The sequence below is a fragment of the Pseudorasbora parva genome, chromosome 8 (genome assembly GCF_024679245.1).
Source record: "Pseudorasbora parva isolate DD20220531a chromosome 8, ASM2467924v1, whole genome shotgun sequence".
Taxonomy (NCBI): Eukaryota; Metazoa; Chordata; class Actinopteri; order Cypriniformes; family Gobionidae; genus Pseudorasbora; species Pseudorasbora parva.
In genome coordinates, this window is record NC_090179.1 from 27,051,484 (window position 1) to 27,067,010 (window position 15,527).

The 15,527-nt window shown below is 37.9% G+C and overlaps 1 protein-coding gene across 6 annotated transcripts in view; it reads right to left on the reverse strand.

The window, feature by feature from the left end:
• Positions 1 to 15,527, reverse strand: part of bcas3 (BCAS3 microtubule associated cell migration factor) — a 268,620-nt gene that overhangs the window by 185,623 nt on the left and 67,470 nt on the right. For all 6 annotated transcript variants that reach the window (XM_067450579.1, XM_067450578.1, XM_067450577.1 and 3 more), the window contains exons 14-15: positions 12,684 to 12,817; positions 8,295 to 8,559 (exon numbers count right to left, since the gene is read on the reverse strand). In XM_067450579.1, the coding sequence (XP_067306680.1) occupies positions 8,295 to 8,559; positions 12,684 to 12,817 (399 nt within the window). The remainder of the gene's footprint in view (positions 1 to 8,294; positions 8,560 to 12,683; positions 12,818 to 15,527) is intronic.

Below are 15,527 nucleotides of genomic sequence, written 5' to 3' on the forward strand. Positions count from 1 at the left end.
CATCTACAGTAAGAAATTAAAAACCAAACCATCAATATTGCTCTTGATTTGACAATATGGCAAAAAAAAAAACATGTACAGCAGCTGTTTCAGCCACAAAAGAGGCTATTCAATCCATGTATTTGCTTATCATAAAATTATATTGTGCAAACACAAACATATCAGTGTTTTCATTTCCTCAGTGCAATTTGTGGTTTTGGTCTGTTACACATTAAATAGGAGCCTGACAAAAATATTTAGTCCATGTTAAAGTAATCAACCACCAAAGCTTTTAAATCACATCTTAAAGGCACATATACATACATACATACAGACACATTATAGAAATGTTAATTCTAAAGTAACATTTTCGAAGAATCATATCAGACTTGTTAAAAGCAAGAGGAGGAAAGCTGCATTGCATCATGGTACAGGGAAAATATTTCACTGTGGGACAGTGCAGGGTCCCAGGTCATGAGAAGTGTCAAAATCACATTTCCTCACAGTGGGAAAGGGCAGCATATCATCATGGCTCACGATGCCTGATAAAGACACACCAGCCCACAAGAAAAGTTTTCGCATGAGAGAGAGACTTACAAAAAAAAACATACCAGGCCACCCAGGCCAAACAACAGCACAGTTTCAGTGAGATGTTTACAATAGCCGTGCCAGGGGAAAGACAATGCTTCTAGAAGAAACTGTTAAAAAAAGAGGGGGGAAAGGAAAAGATTTCTTAAAAAGTAATGTTTAAGATCAACGTTAAGCAATTGTCAAGCAAAATGGGGGGGAAAAATAGTCTTATCATTGTTGTAATCAATAACAATGATGATAATTAGGCAAAACTACTCGTCAAATAAGACCAAAGAATAAATATCAATAACAATAAAAAAAATAAAATTGTAAGTAAAACTGCATAAAAAATTGTCAAAATTAACTAAAAGTATACCACAAAAACCAAGAACATTTTTATTTTACAAAAACAAAAAATATGTATTTCAAAAAAAATTAATTAATGAAAGCACGACTGACAAATGTGAAATTAAAACATTTTCTCTTTTTACAAAAAAAAAAAAAAAAAAGTAAAATCTTGTAAAAGACAAACAATGCAAATCTATAACAAATCATGTATCTGTAAGGCAGACTTTAGAGAGGAAGCATTGCTGTTTGCTTTTAAGAGGAGGCCATTCATAAAATTCAAGACAAATTACAGAGCAGCTCCAGCCCTTTTGCTGGATTAGATTCATATCAAGACAAAATGTAGTGGCATGATTCAGGCCTGAGTATTTTTCCTCTTTCTGCCAATGGAGTGAAATAAGGTCCTTCATTTGAAACCCGCCTGTTAACAAAAAGCTGAGAACATAGTGCCACAGAGAGGCCTACACTGGTACTGCACCCAGCAGGATAAGACTTTGTAACCAGAGTAATAAATCTTTAGACTAGAGAGTCTAAATGAGACTGCACATGATGCAGAGTTGTGGTATGTTAAAACAAGAGCGGTGCTTTGATGCCAAGGCTGATTGCACGACTGTTGTTTTGTGAGCGGTGGAGCTGAGCTTTATCTTTAAGAGTCAGAGAGCCACTGTGAAGCTGTGATGGAATTTAAGAGAGTGTGTGAGTGTGTGTGTGCCACAAACAAGGGCGGAGGCAGTTTGTGATTACAGAGAGTGTTTGCTGGCCATGCCTGTACAGATCAGATCAGATCATCTGAGAGAGAGAGAGAGAGAGAGAGAGAGAGAGAGAGAGAGAGAGAGAGAGAGAGAGAGAGAGAGAGAGAGAGAGAGAGAGAGAGAGAGAGAGAGAGAGAGAGTACACAGTAGAGATCTGATGATTGTAAATGATTCAGCATAGGACTCAGTTAGTGTGACACACAATTTACCGCCACTCTCGACACGAAAGTCAGACTTCTACTCTGCTTTAAAGGCACTACGGCCCTGACAACAAACATTAAATAGAAGATTTCAGCCGCATATTTGGCTTAGACATAATATACACAAATATACAGTGTTTTAAAAGAAGTCTCTAATGCTCACAAAGGCTGTATTTCTTTGATCAAAAAATATAGTGAAACAGTAATATTTTAAAATAGTTTTACAATTTAAAATAACTTTTTCTACTCCCTTTTTGAATAATATTTTGTAGATTGTTTATCATTCTTTCTGAATAGAAAGTTTAAAAGAACAGCATTTATTTGAAATAGAAAACTTTTTTTAACAATATAAATGTCTTTACTGTAATTTTTTATTCATTTAAAGCATCCTTGTGGAATAAAAGTATATACAAAAATACATTTAAAAAAAGAAAATTCATACTGACCCAAACTTTTATACCAATGCCGGTTCTCACTGCAAAATATGCAAGTTGCATAGGGCCCCTGAACCACCCGGGGAGCCCCCTTGCTCTCAAAGGCTGCATTTACACTGCAGGTCTTGATGCACAATTCCGATTTGGTGACTATATCGAATTTTTTTTGACAACCCGCTTACATCATCATTTAAAAGTTACCCGTATCCGATTTTTGCATTTACACTGTACACTGTCAAAACAGCCCAAGACGTTCTTAACCGGAAAAGGAAGTAAAATGGCGCGATATGCAATGGATGCAGACAAAATGACTATACAATATTTTGCTGTCTGCACTTTTCCACACATGATTAAAAATCAGCAAAACAGTTCTCTCGTAATGCGGAGAAAAAGAGGAAAGCCCTTGACAGGGTTGCCAGGTTTTCACAACAAAACCCGCCCAAATGCAACACAAAACTGTGTTTAAGCAGCCTAATTCTGCAGGAAAACCGCAGACTTGGCAACCCTGGCCCTTGATCGCAGTTTGTGTCCACCTAAGCTGACTTCATCCGCCCCCGTCCTTTTTTCAATGACTTACGACTCGCATTTAACCGATTTGACTGCTTACATGGCAGAAGCGAATGCACATACCAGATTCAAATCGGATTTATAACCACATATGAGTGAGGCCTAAATCCGATTGGAGGATATCGGAATCCATGTGTTTTTTTCCCCTGCTTACACGTTCAGATGTCATATCCGATCTGAGCCACATGAGAGGAAAAAATCAGAATTGGGTCACTTGAACCATGCAGTGTAAATGGATCCAATGATGATTTATTGACAAATGAAATTAGTAGAATTTTAGTTTTGGTTTTAATTTTGGCTTACGGTGATTATGAAAACATGGCACGTTCTATTTCCTTTCCTTTAAAGCAGTGCACTATCGCCCTTCCTACGAAACTATAAAAACATGTAATATGACTCATTATATAAAGTCTCCAGCTGGACGGGCTCGATACTAAAAAAAGAAGGGGAAAAAATGTTAAAAAGCGGATTGAGCTGTTTAAAGAGCCGCTGTTCCCTAGGCGCCTTTCTGTGCATGCAATCCAAGACAGAGCTAAACATGGACAAGTATATGCTACTTTGGGCTTTGGGTGTGTGTTTAAATGGACAAATACACACAAAAATATGTTAAAATGTTCTTCTTGGTGAGTTTTCACTTAGTCTTAGCTGAACATAAACAGTTGGGAAAGTAATTGAATGCTTTTCAGTATATTAGATCTGTGCATTTGATCTTAAAGTGACAGCAGCCTAATAAACCTGATGCTGTCTGTCAATTAATTTTAATCAAACAACAAAAGACAAAAAAAAAGAGAATCATTCACTGCTCTTTACTAAATAACTTTTGTAACTTTAATAAGAATCTATGTATATTTAATTCATACAGTGAAGACTATACAGAGTTACTTTATTCAATTTATGTATAGGCTATTATTAGTTCATTAGCTATTATTATATATATTATTAGCTCTGATTACTATCATTTGTATTTATTATCATTTGTAGCTATTATTATTATCACTTTTTTTCTATTGTATTTGTCCTATTGTTTGTAATAAAAATTTTTTTATGGCATTACTGACTGTCAACTCACTGTTTTGGTTGACAGCGAAACTCCTCTGAAAGAACAGATCAAGGGGTCTGGAGTCATTTTGGATTTATGAACGCATTGATAGGCACCCCCATAAAATATTTTGCTTAGGGCTCCCAGAAGTCTAGGACCGGCACAGTTTGGAAAGATAGCGTATATAAGGTAGTGAAAGGTAGTGAATAATTCACGTTAATTTCAAGATTTTAATTGAATTTCATGCAGATTTGATCTGTCAACTTTACAACCAGTGTCGCTTTTTAAAACATTTTGCTCTAAACAACACTGCGTGATCAGTTTTGGAAAAGCATCCATGTCTGCCTATTTTTGCTATAAGAGGAATGGTGTAAACAGGCGTAGGTACTGATAAAGCAAGCCTAAAACCCAAACAAGCCGTATGAGTTTAAATGGCTCAAAGGAAGTATTCCGTTAACCCCAAATCAATAAACAGCGAATTAACAGCTTCCTGTCGCACCTTGTTTTTCCCTTTCGAAATGGTAAATGAACATAGGCGAAGGAGGATGCCCCCAAGTTTTGTAAAACTGAATTTGAAAATGCACACCTCACAACCTTGTGTATTGCCAGCACAGATCTTAACCACTGCACAGCCACATGTGCTAAACTCCAACGACATTTGTGCTTCAAAAAGCATTTATTTTGGCATTTGTATATTTCTAGGTAGTTCACTGACAGACAAAGAAAGCGACTTAGCAGAAAGCACCACCTAAACAAATGAATTAACTCTCTGTTAGCACTGAACAAAGAAGGACTTGTTGAATTATCTGACAATGCCATGAACCTAAGGCAAGGGGGATGTGGCTCCTAAAATAGAATGAAAAAACTCCACAATTAAACTGGAAGAGAAAAAAGGCCGATTGTGGTTTCTATTTTTACAGAGTGCCAGCTCTGAAGGATGTGTACTTCTCTAGTTCCTTCCCTAAATCAATGAGTTGTCACAGGAGACAATTGCAAGTCTACTGTTGTGGCTACTGTGTCACAGCTTTTCTTATCAATCATTTATTTCTGCTGCCACCGTTCACGCTCATTCACCCAAACATGAACAAAACCGACGGAAAAGCAAACAGAAAGTGACGCTGATAGCCTTTTCTCTTTTTGTGTCAGATAACTAATCATAGCGGAAAAGGATTTAAAAGTGTGACAACCACAAAAACAATTTTGGTGATTTCTGATGCCGGAAAATGCAGTTTCCTAGAGAGGAAAAACTGTTGTTGTTGCTGTTTTATTTGTAGAAATCCTGTTGTCATTATACTGTTTAGCAAACAAATAAGTGCAATACCATTGAAAAGCCCTTTTTTTTTGGGGGGGGGGGGGGGGTAAATAATATAAAATAATACTTTTATTCTGCAAAGAGACATTCAATAGATCAAAAATTACACTAAAGACCTTTGCCTCGTTACAAATTTATTTTTCAATAAATGCTTTTGAATTATCCATTCATCATCATAAAAAGTTTAAAAAATCCTAAAACATCACTTTAAAAAAAAATTAACAAAATCTAAAGGATCATGTGACACTAAAGACTAGAGTAATGAGTGCTGAAAAAATGGCTTTTTAAAAAAATAGAAACATTTTAAATTGTCATAATATTACTGTTTTACTGTATTTTGGAACAAATAAAAAAAGCTTTGGTGAGCATAAGAGAATTCTTTCATGTTAAAAGTGTAAAGGGTAATGTGTAATCTGTAATAGATGAAATGCTTAAAAATTGTAAACAGTGAGAAAAAGAAATATTGAATCACTGGTTTGAAAGTGAAGGAAACAATTCTGGCAGGATATGTGAGCGGCTCAATTATTCCGGCTCCGAGTATGAGCCCATAGGAGAGGCCCTCAGGGACCACGGAAAAGAGCAGACCACTTTGTCTCCCTCTCTTCCCCCACACCGTTTCATCTTAATTCAAAAGCCACATCCTGCTATCCTCCCATCTATTGGCTTAAGGAATTATGGAATGATCCTTGAGGTTATAAAATCCGGACAGTCCAAGGTTGCCTCTAAGGCATAAGAACTGCCTCAGACTTCTGTTTCTTAGATTTCCCCATCCTGTTCCCAGTACAAAAAAATGTCACCTCAGAACCCTGTTGTCAAAGTGGGCTGAAGCTGATAGGACTAATTGTTGACAGGTGCTTCTAATGCCTGGCTTTGAAAAGTGAGTCTGATTTACGACAGGGCTTCTGAGGCCCACTTTCACGGCTGCTGGTAACATCCCTACACGAGACGCCAAGCATTCCGGCCCTATGATGTCAACTCAAAAAGGGAAAACGGACTTTAAAAAAAAATTGTTCTATTTGTAAAATTCTACGCAGTATGTACAGAAGCGGACTAAACAACTAGTTTTTAATAAAGCATTTTAACATGCACTAGAGATGTTTCTCTCTTCTGTATGTGTGTGGTGCAAGAAAATAACATGGGGAAGATGTACGTGCCATGACTCACTCCTGTTGACATATCTTGCTAGAAAAACACTGAACAAGAAAAAGCTCACAATAAACCAAATGAATACACCTGAATAAAAAAGAAAATTAAAAAGATCTGAAAACCTACACCGGCTTGCTTTAATAGCTCCGCTTTATAAGCCAAGCTTAAATAACAATCCCAAGAAAACTTATAATAAAGACTGGTTTTCAATATGCATATTAAAAATCTTTTTATAAAGCTCGGACCTAAATTGGGTTTTCTCTTTCGTATAAAACAGGTTTCCCTTTGACGCTAAAAAGAAAATTATCCAAAGTTGTTTTCTCTCAGTGTTGGATTATGGCGATGTTATTTATATGCATGAAAACCTATATTCACTAAAGTAGGACTGTATATATCATGCTTCAAAATGATTTGTGACAAGTGCTTCTTCATTTACTCATCATTGTACTTTGTACGAATTGGTTGGCTGGTCCTCCTTGTACCAAAGGAGAAAATTCATATGTGTATACGTTTAAGTGTTTGTAATCTGTTTATGTGAAACAATGTTGTGCTACCATTTTGACTAGCACTCCCTGGTAGAAGAGAATAATATCTCAATGGGATTTTTCCTGGTGAAATAAACAATATATAAATAAAAAGTGGACATGCAAACACTAAAGAGCATGCTCTGTGAAGCAGCCTTTACAAGCAAAACATGACGCCTCTGTCGGTTGTGCTTTAGTTAAAAATGCTGAACTTAGTCTTTTGTCACTGTATTTATTTATTTTTTTGTCAAAATAGCAGTAACCAGTTCCGGGAGTAAGTCGCGTTTCGCACACACATGGATAATTTAGGGGACTTACTCCTGCATTCAAATGCATTTGTTACTCCTGAAACTTTGCAGTGTGTACTCGGGCAGAGTAAGCGAGGCTCTCTTGAATCCATCAGAAAGCTCTGCAAACACCCTGCAACCGACTAGTCTCCTGTGTATCAGCAGGGGGCCTTCGGTGAGTACAGGGGTATTGATTAATCAGACATCTGCTTTGTGGAGTGCTGATGGGCAAACAACACTGACAGGCGGGCCAGCTCTTGTGGCAATCAGCACAGACATGAGAAGTGTGTGTGTCAGTGGGTGTGTATGTACGTAACAGTCAGACGTGGTCAGAGTGAGTGTGTTTGCAGCCAGGGACAGTGTTTGACAAACATCACAGTGTTGTGACAGAGGTCAGCGGGCTCGATCATAAGGTCTGCTAAGGTGACTCGATTAACTCCTGAATGGCCAGGATACACTTGCTATATTTCAAATTCTAGTGAGGTGCCAAAAATCAGGGCTATTATCATTAACAAAAACTATTTTATAAAGATGAAATAAAAGATAATATAAACATTAGATGAAAAAATAAAATTAGAAATGCTGCCTTGGCCAACTAACTGAACTATTGACATTACAAAGTGGAAGTAAACAACTATAAACAAATGTAAATGGTATTATTAGATAAAAAGAAGAAAAAAATAACACTAATAAAAATTTATTTAAAAAATTAACTGAATAAATGAAAATAAATTCAAGAACAAAGCATGGGAAATGTTGATTATGAATGTTAGCTATATGTGTAAATGTATTTAGTTAACCCAATAGCAGTGTGTGCTATATAATTTTATGCTTATTAGCCAATCATGCAGTTAGCTTGGAAATCTGCTAACATCAAACTACTAAATTCACCCTGAAGAAGGCTGCTTTGGGTGGCTACCGTTGTTTTGCATCTTTATTCTACTAAAATCAATTTTGAGTCTCCCAAGCGGAGCACTTTTTGTGCAGCATGCCAAATTGCATTTCAAATAAGACCGTTACGAGTTTCCATGACTGTTAGAACAGAATGACCAAGTAAAACTACTTTTACTAACTAATGAAGCACTGAAACTGTGAAGTCACAGAAAGGCGCGGCATAATCTTTGCTAGTGTTTGCTAACCATGTAGTGGTGATCCGGATGGGCTACTGGAAAGGCCAGGAATGGGGCTACATCGGCCGCCCTGTTTGCTGCTCAGCTCTTGCTCGATCTCCTCCAGTCCGGCACTCTTCTGGAAACGGCTCATGCGATTGACCACACGGGGAGACATGTGCGTGCGTGCGCATGGCGCTCCACCATATGGGTTGATGGGAAAGACATGCGAGGTGCCACGAAGAGTACTGATCACCACCCAGCGGCAGTCATGGCTGAAGCAGATGTCCTGCACCTAGAGCAGAAAGAGAAGAGATGAGGAATAAGCTCAAAAAGAGTCAAATTGGTTAAGAATCAAACATTCAAATTATTATTAAAATGTATAAAATGATCATTACAGAAATGTGTTTGATTGTAGTATCTTGTGTGAACAGTATGAACATTAAAGCAATGCCTTTCCTCCTGTTTTCTTCTTTATTGGGACGTACATGTGAATCAGATATTTTTTTTAAATTCTGGTTTTATGATTCCTGTGGCTTAGTTTTTCTGTTAATATCTCCATGCATTATGTACCCCATTGTACAGAGACCAATAGGTTATGTTTTTGGTATATGTTTGCATGGCTTAATAAAAAAAAAAAAAAAAAAAAAAATATTAAAAAGTAAGTCAATCGGATATGATAAAAAAAGAAAGAAAGAAAAAGATAGCACCTCTATCCGTTGGTTATTGATTGTGAGCTTGCAGTTAACTGTAAGAGCCTATTAAAAATGAGTAGCTCAAAAATATGATTCATTTACAGTAAGATCAGTAACAAAATTTTCATTTCATGCCAACTTTAAGGAATGCAACCTGACTTCTGTAGGAATTTGGTGTTGCAAGTCGTGACATTATGTTTTCATAAAGAGATTCTGGTAAAGATGAAGATATAATCTTTAAACACATGTGTTCTGGAATGGTTGAAGGAATGAAAGAGAGGAGTTGGTAATCACTGCAATGTTCTGGGGTGGAGAGGTTCCGGAATTGATCGCCAGATCTTGGTTGCTGCTAGGAAAAACCTGAATTTCTAACCTGGTTTTTGTATTTATAAAAATCTCACCCCAGATGAACCATGAAACTTCCTGCGTCCTTATGTTTTACAAACACAAGAACACATCCTGTGTTACAACTCCTATGTTCAGCCTATGCTATTTTTACATTGCTGTCTATGTATACATGTGCAAAAAGTGAAGTCAAGGTGGAGTCAAACAGTTTTTTCAGCATCTTTCGCCATGAGTACTGAGCATCTTGAAATCCTGAATATGTCCTGTGTAAACTAAAGTAGCTCTATGAATTGATGGTGGACCCAAAACATGGTCTAGAAATCTTACACTTGACTTTACCAAAAAGCACTCTGCTATCAGCAAGGTTCTGCTAATGGCTTTTTTACGGCACTTTTTATGGATAGCCATCAGCTACTGGAATGCAGCTGTCTGGAGATCTGTCTGATTCTAGGTCATTCTGCTCTATCTGTCTTACATCAGTCTCAAACTGAATATGCCAACCTAGAGATGAGCAAACAAGTGAAGATCAGTGACCACTTCTTGTTTAGAGACCACGGCAATCCGTCAATTTTCCCTATAGGTGTCAAAATAAGATTTAGACGAGCGAAGACAAGGACTGAGATCTTTAAATTGGTTAATCAGACACAAATCAAATGAGCTGTTTGGTCAGTCATGTGCTACTCAGAACAGCTAAAATGGTGTATGGCTTCAGGCAACGGGAGCTGGTGGGTTATTTACCTTGACACACACTAAGGTCAGTCCAGAGCAGGTTGGGAGTCAGTACAAGCACAGTCAGCCAGCCAGCCAGATAAGGCCGGGTGCCTGTGTCCGCCCACGAGGCATTATCACTCCTTTTATTTGTCCTGCTCGAGATAATGCGTCTTGGAGGGTGCTTGCTTTCTGCAGTTTGCGCTGTTTACAATGGCAGATCAAAGCCAACGCATGGCCAGGCAGCAAACCTGGCATGAGCCGGTGACAGATTAACCACCTTTCTCATCTCAGCAGAGCTGCGGGCCACCATGGCCCTGTGCTCACAGAGAAGGGAAAATTAGAATGTTTTACACACTCGGTTCCAGCTCTCTGCCATGCCTTGAGGTACAGTAAGGTAATCACACCTTCAATATAAGGAGCAGGAACGAGAAGAACTTAAACTTCACCCACGGGCCAGTACCCAACTTGCAATTCAGCAATTTTGAGTGCACTTGAAGGGTAAAGGGACAAAGTGATTTCAGGAAAAAGAGAAGAAAAAAAACACTCTAATGGACATACTGTAATATAAAAAAAAAAGGCAATAGGAGTTAAAACCTACAAGTCTTTTTATAGACATAACACTTGATAGTGTTGCAGTTATATGACACTCATAGGAGAATAACCTACAGTGAAACAGTTTTTATTCCACTGCAGTGTTAATATTTGTCATGTAAAGAAGGATTTAAATTGGGGAAATATGTCTGGCATGCTTTTAGACATCGAACGTAAGAGTGTGAGTCTATGAACTAGAGCAGAGATCAGGTTTGTGTGCATATCCAAACATGACACTAGCTGAGTAAGTAAGGGTCTAGGCCTTTTAGGAATAAATATTAGCTCTACTTAAGCAAATAAAACCTTACAATTTGCCAACTGAAGGAGATATTGTGGTGGAACAGCTGCAAGGCTGAATGGATGAAACAGCATTTTGGAGAGAGGAAATCTAAATCACTGCAGCTATTTCCCAAACTGATTTGTGCAATAACCCAATAGATCACAAAAGTAAATTAAACTTTAAAGCACCCAGATAGATTACCAAGGCTTGGCAGACGCTAATGATCAGATCATGTCCTTAGATGTCCGCTTAAACTATTCAACCTGAGTAACGTTACATAAAATACAAAAAAAGGCATGCCGATTTGACCATCATATATTGGTTTAAAATACTAACGTACTAAAAAAGAAAAGAAAAAAGAATTAATCAATATGTTTGATTGAGACCACTAAACATTGCCTTAATTTGACTAGTAAAGCTAAACAAAACCGAACTATAAAATAAAATAAATGTGCTGTTACTTCTCCAAGCACTCAAAAAATACAAACGGTTCTAGTTTTCACCGCAGATGAACGAAATCCAAAGGCCAAATCTGTTTCAAATAACACTATTAGTTGTTATTAGATGTCATTTATAAAGCTGGGCTAAAAATGGGAAAATTTAAGGAGGCTATATTCAGCGCTGCCAGCGGTCTATTTCAAGGGATTTAAGAAAGAGTGGTGTAAAGTCACAAGCGCGACTATGTTGTCCCAGTGGGAATGTCCTCTCGTCCATGACCTTATAGCCTAAGATATCATAGGTGTTACAAGCCCCAAGCTTGACCCCAAGGTGCAAGAGTAAAAGCCTGGTCAGGAGCACAATCTAAGCTCTCACCAGCCGTCTGATGTATTTTTAGCAACTTTTCTCTTTTTTCAGCCATGGAGATTGAAAACACATTGGCAACACTAATAGTTTCAGGTCTTCAGATTCCAGAGTGTTGAAAACTGAACGTGGGAGCCACAGGGGAGGAAGTTTTAGAATAAGCGAAGACTAACCACTGAGAGCACAAATATTTCACGTGAATCCATGTAATTTTGCTTTGTACTGGGGGCAAATGTTCTCCAGGTACAAAAAAAAAAAACATTCACATGGTATGACCAAAGAAAAAGCCCTGATGTTCCTAACCTTTGGTTGGTGGCCAGCTGAACCGTAACTAGGTCTTCTGATTACCACAAAAAAAGTGTATTAATTTTGAACAGTAACACAATAACATGATACAGTCATGCTCACATTTTGCATCTATAACACAGTAGCGATGGGTCATGCAACTTGTAGTTATGTTTAAGATCAAAAAGATGGGCATACCCCTTTTTGTCTAACACATACTGCTCTACACACTACAAAAGAGCCAGAGACAGCAGTGCTGGAGCTCTGTGGTACCAAGCCTTATGTCTCTTGACAGTATTTAGATAACAGGCAGGGATTCACTAACGATGAAAAGCATGTTCAAATTGCACATTTCCAGAGCCATACAAGCACAGGCAACCGTAAACAGTTGTGGGTGGCCCACAAAGACTTTAAATGATTATGCTAATGATTAAAAGAGTCCGGAAAGGCAATATTTCATCTCAATAACTCCCCCGAAAATAGCGTGAGCGTACATAGGCATGTGTGTGAAAGCAAGGGATGGGACAGGGAGCTTTGAAGTTTGACTTAATATCCCACACTGTCCATGTATTACTTGAACGCAAGACAGTTTCTTTTTCTGTTGTTGATACATCTTCCATTTGGATTTTATGAATTTGTACTGCATGTATGTACTAAAGGATAGTGCAGAAAGTGAGCAATGTAAATGGGGAAATACACAGGTATTCTTACCTTAGCTTCAGTCTCTCCTCTGTGAAGAGTGTATAGATGATGAACTGCACTCTGGGAAGACGCCCATGGGTGAGTCAAGATTTGGAAAACGTGGAAGTCATGGCCAAGGGTGTCTGTGGTCACCAATAACATACCTGTAGATCAGAGAAGAGGCATTTATTTTAACAGTGCAACTTCTTAGCACTATCAATCTAACACTGCTTCCTACAATTTTGGTGACACAGGAAGTGTTGAATTGAGGGATGTCAATCTAAAAAAAAAGCTATGTTTTCTTAATGGCAGTCACTCCACTGATAACTTTTTTAAAAAAAAGCAGCACAATGAAGGGCGCATAATTGGCATAAATATATAACGCCAACCACCGGAAAGGGGTGAAAAAACATTAGCACAGTCTCAGGAACAAAAAAAAAAAAAAAAAAAAAAAAAAAAGTATATTATATATATATATATATATATATATATATATATATATATATATATATATATATATATATAATTTTGCATTACATTCAATTTCATTTATTATATTGTTTATTGCATTCATTTTTGCGCTCAAAGCAAGTAATGTAGCATTCACTTCCTATAACTGGTGTTATATGTCCATGCTAATTATGCACTCTTTGTTATATTCATTTCTTCAGCCCTTAAGAAGCCAATTTTTTTTCAGAGCGAGTCATTTTCTTGTGGTTTGGGCAGCAGTAATGTGACCAAACTCAATTTGATCTTTCTGAATTGTGCTCTAGCAATTAGTCCGTGTGCTTCAACAAACTATCAAATGGAAGAAAGGGCTAAACATGTCCATACATTTTGTGGTCCACTTTATATATATATAAAGACACACACACACACACACACACACACACACACACACACACACACACACACACACACACATTATAATTTCAACACTCGCAAAAGCAAAAGATCTGGCCTTAAACTGAGAAGAACATAATGCAAAACAATGGCACCCAGACTGCCTTCAAGTACTGAGCATTTCATGAGACACGTTTACATGGTTGTAAAGGGCAGTCGTGTTCCATTGCAACTTGTGTTCTAGAATTAACTGCATGCCAGGATCTTCCCTCAGCTGCCAGAGCCAGAGTATGTGGATCTGTTTTAAACGCAACCGCAGGAGAACCCAAGTGGAACCTCTGATGACAGGGCCTCTCATTTTCCCACTTTTATTTGAAGTTAGTGAAACTACAGAAAGTATAAGCCCTTACTGTAAACAACACACTTACTAACCACAGCACAAGAAAAAACCCGAAGCGAAACCTTCATGGCAACGCAACGCCGCATACAACTTATTCCTAAAAACAGTGTGACAGCTCTACAGGCTATTTTCCACACACATGAAAGTCTGGTCACTAGCGCTTTGGAAAGTTTCACCAACACTACGATTAAGATGGATTTAGCCACTGGCTCTCGATCTCACTGCTGTAATTTAGGATGCCAATAATTAGTGATTTTCCAATGCTGAATCTCTAATGCAGAGTTCACAGAGGGGTTTAATTTGTGGCCAGCATTTATTGGGTGGTCTGACAAATCGAAAAAGGATGATATTGTTGGAAGATCAGAACTCTCACACACACGACAATGGAACATCGGCAGTCCTAAATGAGCTCATCCGTTATTTTTATTTTCACACTTAGGAGTAGCATCTGCTTTAGGTGCGGCTTTGCCATCTCATTGAGTTGTAAGACAGGAAGCAAGGGGAATGGGCCGAGGCAGCGGAGGAAAAGGTCACGCTGAGATTGCGCCTATGAAAAAGAAAAACAGTCGGCCAGTGAATAAGACAGCGGTTAGCTATTTATGCTGTATCAGAAGACTAAACCAAGTTATGGCCCGGCCATAAACTAACCCACGCCCCAAATGAGGTGCCAAGCCACAAGAAGCATTTGCGTCAACTGGGAATACATGGAAAAGAGTGCCTTCTAATTATAGAGGCTACAAACGGAAGCGCAGAGTGATTAGGAGTTTAGGCGCTGCGGTATGTTTATCTGGGAGCTTCCTCTCCCTCACCCCGCCGCCCTGCCGCTCTCGCGCTCACCCTGGCTTTGACAGATGAGGCTTGGCCAGCTTGTTGGGACACAAGTTTGCTGATGGTACACTCTGTTCTCCAAAAGCCAGTGGAGAATGGAAACCAAGCGCTGGGGCTTTTGTGGCCTTGTCGAAATACAGGGCCTCGCAAAGAGGCGTCAGTTGGTTAGCCTGTGGGAAGCTAAATTAAAAAGAGCTTCTCTTTGCTGGTAAGCTTCCATAAAATTTCAGGAACCTGAGATGTTAAAGCAATTTTTGACACATCCTATTTATAACACCTTGTCCTCAAGGCAAATATTTTATATATATATATATATATATATATATATATATATATATATATATATATATATATATATATATATATATATATATATATATATATATATATATATATATATATATAAATAATGTGGGTAAACCATATATTTATATTTATTAAAAATTTTAAAGAACTAATGAAATAGTTCACCCAAAACTTACAATTTAGAAGACAAAAGAGGATATTTGGAAGAAAATCGGCTTTTAATTGACTTTTAATGTATAAACAAAAATTCTAAATTTTTTTATATTTTTAAACGTTCCACAAAAGAAAGTAATTTATGCCGCATTCCAGGCAACCCGTACCCGTGTTTTTTTCAACCTTCTACCCTTGAAAGTGCACTGGAGCGGCAGTCAAACCGTGACTTCCAACCCGTGAACTCGTACTGGATCGATGTACTTACAGTTACGAGCTCTGATGTGGCAAATCCCGCAAAACAACAATGGCAGCACCTACGGATGCTGTGTTTATGGAAGTCATAC